The 18,102-nt window shown below is 43.2% G+C and overlaps 1 protein-coding gene across 1 annotated transcript in view; it reads right to left on the minus strand.

Annotated features, from left to right (window-relative positions):
• SLC15A5 (solute carrier family 15 member 5) overlaps positions 1-18,102 on the minus strand; it is a 30,705-nt gene that overhangs the window by 913 nt on the left and 11,690 nt on the right. Inside the window, 4 exon segments of the mRNA XM_040431395.1 lie at positions 53-184; positions 1,969-2,157; positions 5,110-5,296; positions 6,014-6,230. Of these exon segments, the coding sequence (XP_040287329.1) occupies positions 53-184; positions 1,969-2,157; positions 5,110-5,296; positions 6,014-6,230 (725 nt within the window).

Raw genomic sequence — 18,102 nt, forward strand, 5'->3', positions numbered from 1 at the left:
TGATCACACACACAATACATTATACATATACAGTTCAGATCTCTATACAAACCTTCTGATGCTGAAAACACAATTTTAATCAGTAAAGCTCCAATAAAGCAGCCAAGTGCCTGAAACACAGTCATAACTGCCATACAAACACCCCTGATACTGCGTGGAGCCAGGCAGAATGTGATAAAAGAACCTGTGGAGAGAAGAGGGAGCACCATCAGTGATCCCTGTGCATTCCATATTCATCAATTACATCATCAGCTCTGCTGCCCCACCCACAAGGAGACATGGTATAACTGAGGAGCCAGAACTTCTGAGGTCTGGGAGAAATTTCACCTCTGTCAGTACCAGATCACTGCTTTATGATATCAGCAGGGAGACGCACCCCTAATGACCCCACACAACTTCCTGGACTAAACATAAGGGAGCTGCTTACCTATAAATATTACATGCAGACATTTCAGATTTCAGTGCTGCTGCAAAAACAGTACATGCAGACTTATGACTATCTCCTATGTGTGCTCTGTCCCTTCCTCTATGTGGCTCATCCTCCTTAATTCTAACTACTTGTTTTCCTTTCCTGCTTTTCTGCTTTGATACTATGTGTGGCCTTTTCCTTCCTATATGTGACTTTGTCTTTCTGTGTCGTCGTCCCCCCCCCCATGTGGCTCCTCCTCTTTCCTTTCTGTGGCTTCTTTTGTTCCATTTCTGTGGTCCCCCCCCCCCCCTTGCATGGTACCTCCTTCCTCAAAGAAACATCTGATCTGTGGCAACCAAGGAATAGGAAGACTAATCAGCAGACTTCTGAGGAACATGAAAGAATGTAGTCATCACTGTTCAACCTAAAACCACATGCCACCTGATCTCCACAAATCTGCACAAGAGTGACTAGTGAGAGGTCACAAGGAGAGACAACAATTCTGACATTTGATTTTCAACATAAGTACACCAGCCTCATCAGGTCTAAAGATCTGCTTAAAAATGGGTGCAGTTTGTATTAGTGACAAAGCCTGTTTTTATTATTCTGTGCAGCTGGCAGAACCCTGCTTCTGTATCTGGCCTCTCACAAGTCATTCTTGTGCGGAAAAGTGGAGGTCAAACAGTTGTGTAGACTGTGGCTGAGTATTGATACAGTAGATAAAAACTTTCACATTATTCAGGAGTCTGCAGTAGAAGAACTGTGTTTCTTGTTGGAAGAAGCAGAATCCCCTGAAATATAGAGTATATAAGGAAAGAAGTGTGTTGATCTTGAAAAGGAAGGTGTAGGGGTAGTCACAGGCTTAGGCATCATGCACAGGACCGTAAGCTTTTTGCAGTCCACAAACTATGGATCTGCAGAACACAGACACCTTTTCTTTGCAATCTGCATTTTTTTCACTCTCATTAGGGGACATTTACACAACCATATCCATTCTGTGGTCCGCAAATTGGGAATCCGCAAAACACGGATACCGGCCGAGTACATTCTGCATTTTGTGGATTAAAAATGCCTATTCTTGTCTGCAAAATGGACAAGAATATGACATATTCTGTTGTTGTTGTTTTTTTGCTGAGGCACGGAACAGACATAGGGGTGCAGACAGCACGTGGTGTGCTGTCTGCATCTTTTACGGCCCCATTGAAATCAATAGGTCCACAACCGATCTGCAAAACATGTGGATTGGATGCAGATGGAAAATACAGTTGTGTGAATGCACCCTTTACTAGAAATGACTATTACTCTCCGCAATATGGCCAAGAATAGGATATGTTTAATTTGCAGAATGGAAACACAAGATGCAGACAGATGCTGTCCGTTTTTTTTATGTTTTTTTTTCAAAACCCATAGAAATGAATGGGTCTTTATGCAAGCCGCAAAAAATGCTGATCGGACATGGATACAAAATTGGTCGTGTGCATGAGGCCTTAACCTGGATAAAACATTGGCTGATACTTATTAATAGTGCAGGGTGTCCAATTATTTTATCTTAGACTTACAAGCAGGAGCCACCATAACTTCTGCCATTCCTAGGAAAATATATTGTGGAGCCAGGTGGAGGCAGGACATGGAAGACACTAACAAAATCTTTCCTGATAGGGTCTGTTCCACCAGAGGGAACCACTTGCGATGAATTTCATAGATACCAGCAATTAGCAGGGACAGCGCAGCAGCAACGTGACCACAAACTGCAGAAAAATCACAAATGGATAATGCTTCCTGATTACCAAGACCCTGAGGAGGAACAAGAAGAGACACTAGCTTACTTATAGAGGACACTTTGATTCCCTTATTGCCAACAGCAGACCATGGGATTACTCTGAAGTAGGACAAAGTGGTCATGTTTAATCAGAATCTATGACACCATCCCCCCACTATCCCATAATACTTTTTTCCCTTTAGGCGTCAGATTGAGCTAGGGCATTCGGCCCTTCCTACATGTCCAGCTGTTCATCTCTGATTACAGAATTATTTTTTTCTCATAATATGTAGCTAAAACTTTTTTTTATGTACTGTACCCTGGAATTAATAGTGCTGTATAATAGATAAGAAGAAGAAACATGGAAGACACAGATCTGACCACCTTACATTGACCATGGTCCATTCCTCTTTAGATGTTGAAACAAAGACTAGCGGTGGCTATACACTTTAGATAGAAGTGTGGTGATGGTTGAACAGCAGTTGTACAGTCGTGGCCAAAAGTTTTGAGAATTACATAAATATTGGAAATTGGAAAAGTTGCTGCTTAAGTTTTTATAATAGCAATTTGCATATACTCCAGAATGTTATGAAGAGGGATCAGATGAATTGCATAGTCCTTCTTTGCCATGAAAATTAACTTAATCCCAAAAAAACCTTTCCACTGCATTTCATTGCTGTCATTAAAGGACCTGCTGAGATCATTTCAGTAATCGTCTTGTTAACTCAGGTGAAAATGTTGACGAGCACAAGGCTGGAGATCATTATGTCAGGCTGATTGGGTTAAAATGGCAGACTTGACATGTTAAAAGGAGGGTGATGCTTGATATCATTGTTCTTCCATTGTTAACCATGGTGACCTGCAAAGAAACGCGTGCAGCCATCATTGCGTTGCCTAAAAATGGCTTCACAGGCAAGGATATTGTGGCTACTAAGATTGCACCTCAATCAACAATTTGTAGGATCATCAAGAACTTCAAGGAAAGAGGTTCAATTCTTGTTAAGAAGGCTTCAGGGCGTCCAAGAAAGTCCAGCAAGCGCCAGGATCGTCTCCTAAAGAGGATTCAGCTGCGGGATCGGAGTGCCACCAGTGCAGAGCTTGCTCAGGAATGGCAGCAGGCAGGTGTGAGCGCATCTGCACGCACAGTGAGGCGAAGACTTTTGGAAGATGGCCTAGTGTCAAGAAGGGCAGCAAAGAAGCCACTTCTCTCCAAAAAAAACATCCGGGACAGATTGATCTTCTGCAGAAAGTTTGGTGAATGGACTACTGAGGACTGGGGCAAAGTCATATTCTCTGATGAAGCCTCTTTCCGATTGTTTGGGGCATCAGGAAAAAGGCTTGTCCAGAGAAGAAAAGGTGGGCGCTACCATCAGTCCTGTGTCATGCTAACAGTAAAGCATCCTGAGACCATTCATGTGTGGGGTTGCTTCTCATCCAAGGGAGTGGGCTCACTCACAATTTTGCCCAAAAACACAGTCATGAATAAAGAATGGTACCAAAACACCCTCCAATAGCAACTTCTTCCAACAATCCAACAACAGTTTGGTGAAGAACAATGCATTTTCCAGCACGATGGAGCACCGTGCCATAAGTCAAAAGTGATAACTTAGTGGCTCGGGGACAAAAACGTTGACATTTTGGGTCCATGGCCTGGAAACTCCCCAGATCTTAATCCCATTGAGAACTTGTGGTCAATCCTCAAGAGGCGGGTGGACAAACAAAAACCCACTAATTCTGAGAAACTCCAAGAAGTGATTATGAAAGAATGGGTTGCTATCAGTCAGGAATTGGCCCAGAAGTTGATTGAGAGCATGCCCAGTGGAATTGCAGAGGTCCTGAAAAAGAAGGGCCAACACTGCAAATACTGACTCTTTGCATAAATGTCATGTAATTGTCTATAAAAGCCTTTGAAACGTATGAAGTGCGTGTAATTATATTTCACTACATCACAGAAACAACTGAAACAAAGATCTAAAAGCAGTTTAGCAGCAAACTTTGTGAAAACTAATATTTGTGTCATTCTCAAAACTTTTGGCCACGACTGTACAAGCAATGATCTGGCGAACAACCATTTTGCAGACATGTGCTGTGTACTGATAGCCCACTACTAACAGTTAAAAATGTGTGAAATATGACATGATGAATTACCTTTCTATAGGCCCTAAAAGGGGTAAGCTGGCCTTAGTTACTGAGAGGGCTGCCCTAAGTATGCAGTTGAGTGTAGTGAAAGAAAGCAGTGAGAGAAGAAAGCAGAAATTATTCAGCCAGCTTGAGTCAAAGCCTTACACCAGGCTCTGAGGAAGCAATTGAGATTTCTATGAAGTGTACCAGCCATTTAGAGGAGATGTGTGTTAAAAAGTCTGTGGAGATAGCCTGCATACAGTTTCTAGACTCCATAGAACTTTGCTTGGGAGAATAGAAACCCTGGCATACTTTAGAGACATCTGCTAAGTAGCTATACCCTGTAGCTGGGTACTTGAAATGCGGCATCTTGAAAAGAACAGAGATTCAGAGAAATACAGAAAAAGGAAGAGAGATATATGTTTTGCACCCCTGTGACTCCAAGTACTCCAAGTGACTGTTCCAGCTTTAAGGGGCTGATCTATAGATCTATAAATTGATGAAGTTGTGTGACACTGCAGAGATATCAGAAGAAGGAGCAGGAACTGTATTAGATGTATACAAACCAGGTCCAGCCCAAACCCCCACTATTACCATTTTCATGGACATGGAACATAATTCTTCCTCCAGGAATCTTAAGAACTGTAATCTCCATGAAACCTGGGACCCACAGACTTTATGGTGGATTATGATTTTGTTTATTGAGGTTGCTGAGTAAAATTCTGTAAATCTTATGTGTTATTATATTGATATCAGTGCTGTTATCATGTCATCAGAGGACACTTTTCCTAGCCAGAAGACCATTCGTGATGAGACTCACCTATGGCCATGCAGGGTAGCTGCTTGTAACCTCGTTTGGAGAACAGGAAGGAATGGACTCTCCCCAGACAAGGGGCCAGAAGAATGACTGGGATTATACTTATGACTTTCATGGCAGCGATGGGCAGCAGGAACCCGTTGAGACTTAGATTAGAGTTCATAGACTGAATAAAATATCCAGATGAAGCCTGAGCAAGAAGACATAAAACTGAGTAGCTTTGGTGGCCAATGGCCATAATGTTAGATTATGATTACTGCAGGCTCCTAGGAAAGTTTGTGGTCTATAGCCTTGGGTTAAGACAGGGAGTAGACAAAATCAAACCCTATAGCTAATGGTGTAGTGGGCACTAAGGGGGAGATTTATCAAAACTGGTGTAAAGGAAAACTGACTTAGTTGCCCATAGCAACCAATCAGCTTGATTTTTTCATTTTCCAAAGGAGGTTCTGAAAAATGAAAGGTGGAATCTAATTGGTTGCTATGGGCAATTAAGTCTGTTTTTTCTTTACACTACTTTTGATAAATCTCCCCATAAGGCTACATGCACACGAACGTATTTTGTTTCCGTGTCTGTTCCATTTTTTTACGGATTGGATTCATTTCAATGGGTCTGCAAAAAATGCGGACAGCACACCGTCCGCATCCGTAAGTCCGTTCCTTAGCCCCACAAAAATATAGAGCATGTCCTATTCTTGTCTGTTTTGTAACAATGGATGCCAAAAGGACGTCATCCGTATTTTTTTGCGGATCAGTGTTTTGTGGACCGCAAAACCTATACAGTCGTGCAAATGTAGCCTAAGGCTGTAGCCACATCGAATGTAGCAGGAGGCATATGGAGGTACAGTTGGGGACATAGACATCTATTTCTGCCTCCTTTATTCTTAACCCTCATTTCCATGTCACTCACCTGAGCAGTACATATTCTGTACAGAACCTGCAATACAAAAAGTGGGAGGAGCCTTAGCAGCACCTTAGCATTTTCCACATGGGACTCGCTGTAACGACCACCATTATATTCCTTAGCACGATCTATCCAGCTGGAGACCTGTCCCCCGACATGACGGTAATGAATGCAGCACATCCTTCCGGCATTTACAAACACACCAAGCGTTGTTGCAAGAGAACTGGCTGCAAGAGACAAACATTTCTACCATCAATATAACACAAGGGAACGTCCAGATATCAGATATTACAGGCAGAGGTGGAAAGCAGCAGCCACACCACTCACTGACACACATGTAAATGAACAAAAATGGAGAAACCATTGACTGGCATACTCCCTATAACAGAACCATTTGGGACAATAGAAGAAAAAATCAAGATCTGGGAAAAGGAAAAATGGCTGAGTAGTGTGAATGGCTTAAAGGGCATCTGTCAGCAGATTTGTACCTATGACACCGGCTGACCCGTTACATGTGCACTTGGCAGCTGAAGGCACCTGTGTTGGTCCCATGTTCATATGTGCCTGCATTTCAGAGAAAAATGATGTTTTAATATATGCACTTGAGCCTGTAGGAGCAATGGGGGCATTGCCATTACATCTAGAGCAGGCATCCTCAAACTGCGGCCCTCCAGCTGTTGTAAAACTACAACTCCCACAATGCCCTGCTGTAGGCTGATACCTGTAGGCTGTTCGGGCATGCTGGGAGTTGTAGTTTTGCAACAGCTGGAGGGCCGCAGTTTGAGGATGCTTGATCTAGAGGCTCAGCTTTCTTTGCAACTGCCACGTCCTCTCCACTTTTGCATGGTGAGACGTGAGGAGGTTTTCACTGCTTTTCCCTGTTAATGAAAGTGCTGTCAGCACGGCAGTTCCAGAGAGAGCGGAGCCCACATTATTCCCACAGGCTAATTTGCATATATTAAAATCAATTTTTTAAGCAATGTGGGCACATATGAACATGGAACGAACACAAATGGATTTAGCTGCCAAGTGCACATGTAACAGACCAGCCAGTTTGATAGCTACAAATCTGCTGACAGATGCCCCTATTGCCTACTTCAGGCAATAACTGCATAGCCGGATGGATGAGGTTGTATTATTGGTTGGATGGATGAGGTTGTGTCTTATTGGTTGGATGGATGCATAAAACAGTTGAGTCTGTGTCCTCCTATTAGTCAAATACATACAGTCATGTCCATAAATATTGGGACATCTACACAATTCTAACATTTCTGGCTCTATACACCACCACAATGGATTTGAAATGAAACTAACAAAATGTGCTTTAACTGCAGACTGTCAGCTTTAATTTGAGGGTATTTACATCCAAATCATGTGAATGGTGTAGGAATTACAACAGTTTGCATATGTGCCTCCCACTTGTTAAGGGACCAAAAGTAATGGGACAATTCGTTTCTCAGCTGTTCCATGGCCAGGTGTGTGTTATTCCCTCATTATCCCAATTACAATGAGCAGATAAGAGGTCCAGAGTTCATTTCAAGTGTGCTATTAGCATTTGGAATCTGTTGCTGTCAACTCTCAAGATGAGATCCAAAGAGCTGTCACTATCAGTGAAGCAAGCCATTATTAGGCTGGAAAAAAAAACACAACAAACCCATCAGCGAGATAGCAAAAACATTAGGCATGGCCAAAACAACTGTTTGGAACATTCTTAAAAAGAAGGAACGCATCGGTGAGCTCAGCAACACCAAAAGACCCGGAAGACCACAGAAAACAACTGTGGTGGATGACCGAAGAATTCTTTCCCTGGTGAAGAAAACACCCTTCACAACAGTTGGCCAGATCAAGAACACTCTCCAGGAGGTAGGTGTATGTGTGTCAAAGTCAACAATCAAGAGAAGACTTCACCAGAATACAGAGGGTTAACCACAAGATGTAAACCATTGGTGAGCCTCAAAAACAGGAAGGCCAGATTAGAGTTTGCCAAACGACATCTAAAAAAGCCTTCACAGTTCTGGAACAGCATCCTATGGACAGATGAGACCAAGATCAACTTGTACCAGAGTGATGGGAAGAGAAGAGTATGGAGAAGGAAAGGAACTGCTCATGATTCTAAGCATACCACCTCATCAGTGAAGCATGGTGGTCAGGGGCGTAGCTAGAAATGCATGGGCCCCATAGCAAAAAAAAATTATGGGCCCCCCCCCCCCCTCTGTGCCATCCACAGATCCCCCTCCCCTAAATAGTGCCATCCACAGATCCCCCTCCCCTAAATAGTGCCATCAACAGATCCCCCTCCCCTAAATAGTGCCATCCACAGATCCCCCCTCCCCTAAATAGTGCCATCCACAGATCCCCCTCCCCTAAATAGTGCCATCCACAGATCCCCCCTCCCCTAAATAGTGCAATCCACAGTTCCCCCTCCCCTAAATAGTGCCATACACAGATCCCCCTCCCCTAAATAGTGCCATCAACAGATCACCCCTCCCCTAAATAGTGCCATCCACAGATCCCCCTCCCCTAAATAGTGCCATCCACAGATCCCTCTCCCCTAAATGGTGCCATCCACAGATCCCCCTCCCCTAAATAGTGCCATACACAGATCCCCCTCCCCTAAATAGTGCCATCCACAGATCCCCCCTCCCCTAAATAGTGCCATCCACAGATCCCCCTCCCTAAATAGTGCCATCAACAGATCCCCCTCCCCTAAATAGTGCCATACACAGATCCCCCTCCCCTAAATAGTGCCATCCACAGATCCCCCCTCCCCTAAATAGTGCCATCCACAGATCCCCCCTCCCCTAAATAGTGCCATCCACAGATCCCCCTCCCCTAAATAGTGCCATCCACAGATCCCCCCTCCCCTAAATAGTGCCATCCACAGTTCCCCCTCCCCTAAATAGTGCCATACACAGATCCCCCTCCCCTAAATAGTGCCATCAACAGATCACCCCTCCCCTAAATAGTGCCATCCACAGATCCCCCTCCCCTAAATAGTGCCATACACAGATCCCTCTCCCCTAAATAGTGCCATCCACAGATCCCTCTCCCCTAAATGGTGCCATCCACAGATCCCCCTCCCCTAAATAGTGCCATACACAGATCCCCCTCCCCTAAATAGTGCCATCAACAGATCCCCCCTCCCCTAAATAGTGCCATCCACAGATCCCCCCCTCCCCTAAATAGTGCCATCAACAGATCCCCCCTCCCCTAAATAGTGCCATCCACAGATCCCTCTCCCCTAAATAGTGCCATCCACAGATCCCTCTCCCCTAAATAGTGCCATCCACAGATCCCTCTCCCCTAAATAGTGCCATCCACAGATCCCCCCTCCCCTAAATAGTGCCATCCACAGTGCCGTCCACACTCCCCTAAATAGTGCCATACACAGATCCCCCTCCCCTGAACAGTGCCATCCACAGTATCAGGTGCCTCTCTCTCCCCCCCATGTGCCAGTATCAGGTGCCAAACCCCCCCCCCCCCAGGTGCCAGTATCAGGTCAGGTGCCAACCCCCCTCCCCCCATGTGCCAGTATCAAGTGCCCCCCCCCCCCCGCTCCCCCCATGGCAGTAACAGTCGGGTATTAAAAAAAAAAAAAATAAACACTTCTACTTACCTCCATGTCAGCGATGCGATGCAGCCTCTTCCTGTGTCCCTCCCTGTATTGTGTCCCGCCCTGTATGTCCATATATGGAGTCACTGCTTGTATTTCAGAAAAGGTTTCTGCTGGGATTCGAACCCACGACCTTCTGTATCAGAGGCAGAGCACCTACCCTCAAGACCATAACAGCTGCCTTGCTGCTGACTGAAAAATTATGAGACTTCTACTGTTATAGCTGGCTAAGTGTACATCTATACACATAGCTGCTCATATATAGAGATATAGCAGAGCTCAGTGTGCTGGGATAGCTGTCATATAGAGATATAGCAGTGCTGGGTGTGTTGGGGCAGCTGTCATGTGTATAGATGTACACTTAGCCAGCTATAACAGTAGAAGTGTCAAATTTAGACGGAACTCTATGCCGGAAGACAAGAACGCAAGTGTGAAAGAGCCCTTAATAAAAAAAAAAAAAATTTGAATGCGGTCGGACGGGCCCCCCCTAGTGGCGTAGGGCCCCATAGCCACTGCTATGGTTGCTATGGCGATCCCTACGCCACTGATGGTGGTGGTAGTGTCATGGCGTAGGCATGTATGGCTGCCAATGGAACTGGTTCTCTAGTGTTTATTGAAAATGTGACTGCTGACAAAAGCAGCAGGATGAATTCTGAAGTGTTTCGGGCAATATTATCTGCTCATATTCAGCCAAATGCTTCAGAACTCATTGGGTGGTGTTTCACAGTGCAGATGGACAATGACCCAAAGCATACTGCAAAAACAACCAAAGAGTTTTTTAAGGGAAAGAAGTGGAATGTTATGCAATGGCCAAGTCAATCACCGGACCTGAATCCGATTGAGCATGCATTTCACTTGCTGAAGACAAAACTGAAGGGAAAACGCCCCAAGAACAAGCAGGAAATGAAGACAGTTGCAGTAGAGGCCTGACAGAGCATCACCAGGGATGAAACCCAGCGTCTGGTGATGTCTATGTGTTCCAGACTAATTGCAAAGTATTAATAAGTGAAAGTTTGATTTATGATTATTATTTTGTCCTATTACTTTAGGTTCCTTAACAAGTGGGAGGCACATATGCAAACTGTTGTAATTCCTACACCGTTCACCTGATTTGGATGTAAATACCCTCAAATTAAAGCTGACAGTCTTCAGTTAAAGCACATCTTGTTCGTTTCATTTCAAATCCATTGTGGTGTACAGAGCCAAAAATGTTAGAATTGTGTTGATGTCCCAATATTTATGGACCTAACTGTAATTCTGCTTCGTCTTATTGGTTGGAAAGATGAGGAAGCATCTTCTTATTGGTTGGATGGTATGGGCTGCATCTTCTTATTAGCAACTTGGGCTACAGAGTCTCAGTCCATAGGGTTAAACTATGCCCCCTACAGAAAAATAAACCAGTAGCAACTACCTTACTCTAGATAGTGAGAAGAAATACAATTTTCAGTGACTCTCAATTCACATTAGAGGAAAAACACAGCATCTCATAGTCCTGAGAGTTGCCACTCCACAATCTGCAACGAGATGATTGGCAGCTTAGCAGCAAGTAGATAACCAGTTCTCCTGTGCTAATCCATACAGTTGCCTAGTGTAGTTGGTATTCTCTGGCGGCTGGAGCCATGCAGTCCGTTTTTCTTGCAGTGTTAGTGCTATGAGAATAGAGGAGACCCATAGTGCAGAACACTCGATTCAAGGATAACATTGAAGGTTTTATTATACTAGGAGTTAAAAGCATTTGTACTTATCACATAAAAACATCTCATACTATCTCTGCCCGACCGAGGTTTCACCGCACCGCGGCTTCTTCCGGGGCATTAGTAGCATATGCAAACAGAACCAATATATAGCCACCCATTAGAAATATCTATATCGTAATAAAATAGAACGTATTAAAATAAAACACAATGGAGGTCATTTCTCATGCGCGTCAGTTTTTTAGAGTGTTATTAGACCGGCATAGTGGATTAGCCTGTCAGTATTTTGCATAGTATTTATAAGGAGTCGCACAGCAGGTGATGAGTTAGGCGAGGTGTCTTTGTGTTTGTCAGGGCGACGGTGGATAGTGTACAATTAGACTACTCATTGGTCGGCTCAAATAAAGTGCAAAAGTGTGGCAAAAAGTCGCAGCTATATACACGTTTTATATTTGTGAAAAGACGCACATCTACCAGACAATGCAACTTTTTAAATAAAATTGTTGCGCAGCCCCACACAAAGCAGACAAACATAACCAATGGGGTCATTTATCAAACTGGTGTATAGTAGAACTGGCTTAGTTGCCCATAGCAACCTATCTGATTCTACCTTTCATTTTGGATAGCTCGTTTGGAAAATGAAAGGAGGAATCAGATTTTTTGCTATGTGCAACTAAGGCAGTTCTACTTTACACCAGTTTGATAAATGACCCCCTAAGGCTACTTTCACACTTGCGGCAGAGTGATCCGGCAAGCAGTTCCGTCAACGAAACTGCCTGTCGGATCCGGCAAAATGTATGCCAACTGATGGCATTTGTAAGACTGATCAGGATCCTGCTCAGTCTTAAAAATGCCCAATCAGTCAGAAAAATGCATTGAAATGCCGTATCCGTCTTTCCGGTGTCATCCGGCAAAACAGATCCGGCATTTATTTTTTTCACCCTTTTTTCGGTCTGTGCATGCAAGGCATTCAGGCAAGTCTTCCTTTTTTTGGCCGGAGATAAAACCATAGCATGCTGCGGTTTTATCTTTTGCCTGATCAGTCAAAATGACTGAACTGAAGACATCCTGATGCATCCTGAACAGTTTACTCTCCATTCAGAATGCATGGGGATATACCTGATCAGTTCTTTTCCGGCATTGAGCCCTCTTGACGGAACTTAGTGCCGGAAAAGAAAAACGCTAGTGTGAAAGTACTCTATGTCTTTCCTGGAGTGGAGTAAAAATAAGACTCATTTTATGTCATACTTCCAAAAAGCGCACCTACATAAATAGGCACACAAAACACACAACTAGCCAAACCCTCACCATGAAACTGTCTAACAAGTCTAACTCCAAAACAGGCATAGCATCATTAGTAAATGTGGCTAAAACAAGTAGTCGGTCCAAACAAGGTAAAATTGGACAAAAACAGGCTCAGACCACGATAATAAATGACCCCCAACATATACTAGATTAGACACACTTCCTCATACCTCACATTTCGAAATTTCTTCTCAAAATCTTTTTGTGATATTTTTACATTTTCCGTTCTCATCGTGACCTAATCAGCTGAGCATTCTACTGCCCTGACTCAGAACCAGCATTTTATTATAAAATTTTCTCACATGGGTAAAGTTACACCTTAACCTATAACTTTAGATATTTTCTCCCTGTGCTATCAGCATCTTGAGACGCCAGCGATAAAGGCCAAAAAGTCCACCAGTAGTGGTTGCTTCCAGATGTCTAATCGCTCCTCTTCCTTTCACGTCATGTCATCTGACTGCTTCTACCCTATCCTCATACTGTACATGACTGCTAGAAATAAGCGAAATTTTGGAAAATTAGATTTTACAAAAAAATTCGCTTAGTGACAAATTACTTCGTCAGGAAGCACATTTTTTTGTAAGTAGCGGGTGCAATGAAAGTGAGCTGCAATAGCGCAGCTCCCCATAATTGTACCCATCAGATGCCGTGATCATACATGATCGTGGCATCTGAGAGTACAAACAGTGTAAAATTAACAGAAAGAAAAATTTAATCACACTTACCACCTCCATTTGCTTGTGACTGGCCATCCACTGCCATCTTGCTTGAAGATCTGACTTTGTCACGCTGGCCGGTGTTACGGGATTTCGGCCGAGATCTTCAATCAAGATGCCGATGGCCGGCCCGTCGCGAGCAAATGGAGGAGATAAGTATGATTTTTTTTTTTTTACACTATTTCAGGTAAATTCGTTACCACAAAGCACGAGGAAATTCAGCTTCGCGACTAATGAAATTTATCCTGAAATCTGGATCGAATTCCACTTCCACTCTAATGATTGCCTATCTATATGCAAAGTAACAATTACTCCAAACCCAATCTATTCCCATGGTCACATGATTCTTGTTATGTAAACAGCTATTAGGCATTGACAGATGAGATGTAATACACCCTATCAGTGTCCATAAACAGATAACTCCCATTTGTTCCACCTACAATACAATTCTCAAGATTATTCGCTAAATTTGGTTTTTGGACATGAAAAATATATTGAATATGAATAAGCCATAAAACTAAAACATGTCTAATCTTTAAGGAAACTTTTTTTTTTTTTAATCTATATTTAAAGGGAATCTGTCACCTTCTTGGAGTGCTATTAGGAGGAATACTACATGAATAGTACTGCTCCTGTTGAGTCTGGATCATGAATTTTTATGTTCATACTCCCCCTTTTTCCATTGGTTTGTGCCTACAAAGTGCCACTGTAATACACTCATTGACAAAAAAAACTGATAGAAATGTACAACTCAGCATGCAGTTATGTCTAAAGCTTGATTTACACGGCCCGATGGTCGGGCTGATTATTGGGAATGACTGTTCCTACGAATGCTCATTCTTGATAATCTGCCCTTCTAAAGGTGCTGCAGATCACCTGATGAGCGAGCAAAAATGCTCATTCATCAGGGGAAATGATTTGAGGTGTGGACACCTCAATCATAGTTTCCCAGGATCGTCCAAACAGCACCCTCCTGCCCAGGAACAATGCTTTTGTATGGGGACGAGCAATAGCAGCAGCGATCCCTCATCCTCATACTGTGGAGGTGATCGCTGAGTGTAAATGCAGCACTTTACTTTCACTTACAAGCAGTCGATTGTCAGGAAGGAACACTTCTTTCCCAGCATCTAAATGCACCTTAAGGCCTCTTGCACACTACCATATGGCTTTTTCAGTATTTTGCGGATCCACAAAAAATACCGATGATGTCCATGTGCATTCTGTTTTTTGCGGAACAGCTGGCCCCTGATCGAACAGTACTATCCTTGTCCGTTATGCAGACAATAATAGGACATGTTCTATCTTTGAACGGAACGGAAATATGGAAACAGAAGGCATACGGAGTACCTTCTGTTTGTTTTGCGGATCCATTGAAGTTAATGGTTCCGTATACGGAACGCAAAAAAAAACAGGACGGAAAACTGGGTCTTGCCACAAAAAGGCCTAAAGGGGCTTCCCCACTGCCCTATTAAAAGGCTATCAGACCCTACTATTGACTAGTGTGTCTGTAGTACCCTGGAGCAAGGGTACTTTAGAGTATGGTCGTTTGTGGACATTTGCCCCAATTCCTACTATGCAAAGCCATCAACTCCCTACCTATTTCACTTTGAAGGGTTAACTTGCTTTGTGATTTATGCCATTGTTAACACTTATGCTGTTTTACACTATTGAACTGCATTTTATGTTATGTTATATTATATATCCTATTCATTTGCACTGTTATTGCACTGTATTTGCACTGCACTGTGGAAAGGAATAATATACAGCAAGCAGCATTCTGAGAGACTTTGGGACTTTCTACCTATGCACTGAGAAGCTAGTAAATTTCTACAGTTACCAATAGAGAATACGCAGAATTGAGTTTTGGAGGGGAAAAAACTGACACTGTGAACTTTTGACCCCTTTGTCTGGTTAAGCTGTATATAGACTGCTGTTTATGTCTCAAAACTGCTTAGTCATTCCCACTGACTTGTATTGAGGCTCAGTACAAGTTTGTGGCAGACTGGTATTGCAACAATGTTTCTGTTAGACTGTGCTTCTTCACTACACCCCTACTAGTAGGTTCTAGTTAGCTAGAAACTGTATAAAGGTGGAGAAGTCAGAGCTGTTAGTTGTCTTCAGATATGGACCAGTGTTCAGTAGGAGAGACTCTGCTACACTGAACCAGTGACCAGAATAAGATGCTGAGACGGGGATACTTTTCCAGAGACCCTGGGTCACTAACCATTTGACCAGAGAGCCATCCGGACAACTGACCCAGAGACTATGGGCCGCCAGCCCTTTGGCCAGGGTACCAACCTTCAGAGAATGAGAGGGACAATTAGCTCAGGCCTTTCCTCAGCATGAAACCTTCTTCTGCCAGGGAGGAGACTGGAGAATCTAGCAAAATGCATTGCTTACATTGTTTTGCACTTAAGTTCCTCCAGCAAAGAAGCACACTGGTTCATTGCAAACCCTGCCTCCCTGGACTTATCTTCTATTGGGGTGCACCACATCTTACCATTCCCTCTGGAGAGCAGCAACACGTGACGCCTCGACGATGTCTGGGCGACCCAGCGTAGCGCTGGGGTCATCCCAAACACATCCACGGCATGTCTCTTGGTAAGAGATCATTGACCTCTAAATATGCCTCTATGAAGCACTCAAAGACATTTTACCTAAAATGCAGACTTTGAGAGGGGGCATACCATCAGTCTGAGAGTAGCAGGATGGTCATTTCAATGAACTGCCCGCAATCTAGGAAATTATGAACAAGCTGTTAGGAAGTGAGTGAGGGCGCACACACACCAAGAACAGGCTCCTAATGGCCCAGACAAACCACTGGTAGAGAGGATCATTTGATTTGCAGACAAGCACAAACAGCTCCCACAGTTTTGTTGTCCACCAGCAAGACACAAGTGGCACCTTCATTACACACCCCTTTCTCAGCTCGGGACATTTCCAGGCACTAAGCAGAAGGAAATGTGGTGTCCTGGCGTACAGCATTCGAATGGAGTGAGTATGAACATGAGCAATGAGGACTCAGCAATAGTGCTAATAGTGCTCCAGAAAGATGACAGGGTCTATTTAAGGGGATATATGTAGTATATTAGATTTTTGGTGATTTTTGTTTTAATTTTTAATGTCGCTATATTTGAGAAATAATATTTGAAATCTTGCACTTTTCATACTGGCCACTATGCCTAATAATATTTTAAGACTTCCTGTTCTGTGTTGGTAACTTTTCAGCAGCCATCTCATTACCATCACAGACAGAATTACAATGAGAGATATCCCCTATATATACTGTACAATGCATTCAGAAACTCTCACTTTTTTTCACATTTTGTTATGTTGCAGGCATGTTCTAAATAAAATAAAACATGTTTTCCCCATAAATCTGCATCTAATACCCCATAATAAAATAGTGAAAACTGAATTTTAGAAATGTTTGCTAATTTATTAAGGAAAAACAAAAATTTGGCATGGACATAAGTATTCAGATCATTTGCTATGACACTTGAAATTTAGCTCTGGGGGCCTCCCATTTCTTTTGATCATCTTTGAAATGTTTCTACATCTTGACTGGAGTCTACCTGTGGTAAATTAAGTTGATTGGGCATGATTTGTTAAAACACACTCCTGTCTATATAGGGTCTCACAACTGACAATACATATCAGAGCAAAAACCAAGTCATGAGGAGGAAAGAACTGCCTGTAGAGCTCAGAGACAGGATTGTGTGGAGGCACAGATCTGGAGAAGGGTACAAAAAATGTATGCTTCACTGAAAGTTCCCAAGAGAACAGTGGCCACCATAATTCTTAAATGGAAGACGTTTAAACAACCAAGACTCTTCCTAGAGCTAGCCGCCCCACCAAACTAAGTAATCGGTGAAAAGAAACTTAGTAAGGTGACCAAGAACCCAATGACCACTGTGGCTGAGCTCCAAAGATCCTGTATGCAGAAGGCAAAATTTTCCAGAAGGTCAACTATCACTGCAGCACTCCACCAATCTGGGATTTATGGCCAGAAAGAAGCCTTTCCTCAGTAAAATACTTATTGTTAATGGAAACCTGATCCAAAGTGCTCTGTACCCCAGACTGGGCCAAAAGTTCTCTTTCCTACAAGACAATGACCCTAAGCACACAGCCAAGACAACACAGAAGTGGCTTAGGGATGGCTCTGTGAATGTCCTTGAGTGGCCCAGCCAGAGCCCTGACCTGAACCCAATCAAATATCTTTGGAGAGACCTGAAAATAGCTGTCCACTGATGGTCCCTATCCAACCTGACAGAGCTTGCGAGGATCTGCAGAGGAGAATGGCAGAAAATACCCAAATCCAATTGTGGAAACCTTGTGGCATCATACCCAAGAAGACTGGAGCAGTAGTCGCTTCAAAGTCCTGAGTAAAGGATCTGAATACTTATGTCAATGCAAGATTTTAGTTTTTCCTTTTCAATAAATTAGCAAAGATTTCATACATTCTGTTTTCACTTTGTTCTTATTGGGTATTGAGTACAGAATGATTTGGAAAAACTTGAGTTTTCTAATTTTTTTTATTTTAGAACAAGGCCACAACATAACAAAATGTGAAAAATTGAAGGAGTCTGAGGACTTTCAAAATGCATTGTAGATAACAAAGGATCCACCATTCACAGCTATCACAGCTTATCTACTGCCTCCTAACCTCAGCACAAGTCACATAGCATGCCTACCAAAATCTCCCATAGAAGTCGATGTGTTCCCTACAGTTTATTGTGTCTATGGTCCATGTGGCTGCTCTTAAGG

Source organism: Bufo bufo, chromosome 1, assembly GCF_905171765.1.
Source record: "Bufo bufo chromosome 1, aBufBuf1.1, whole genome shotgun sequence".
Lineage (NCBI taxonomy): Eukaryota > Metazoa > Chordata > Amphibia > Anura > Bufonidae > Bufo > Bufo bufo.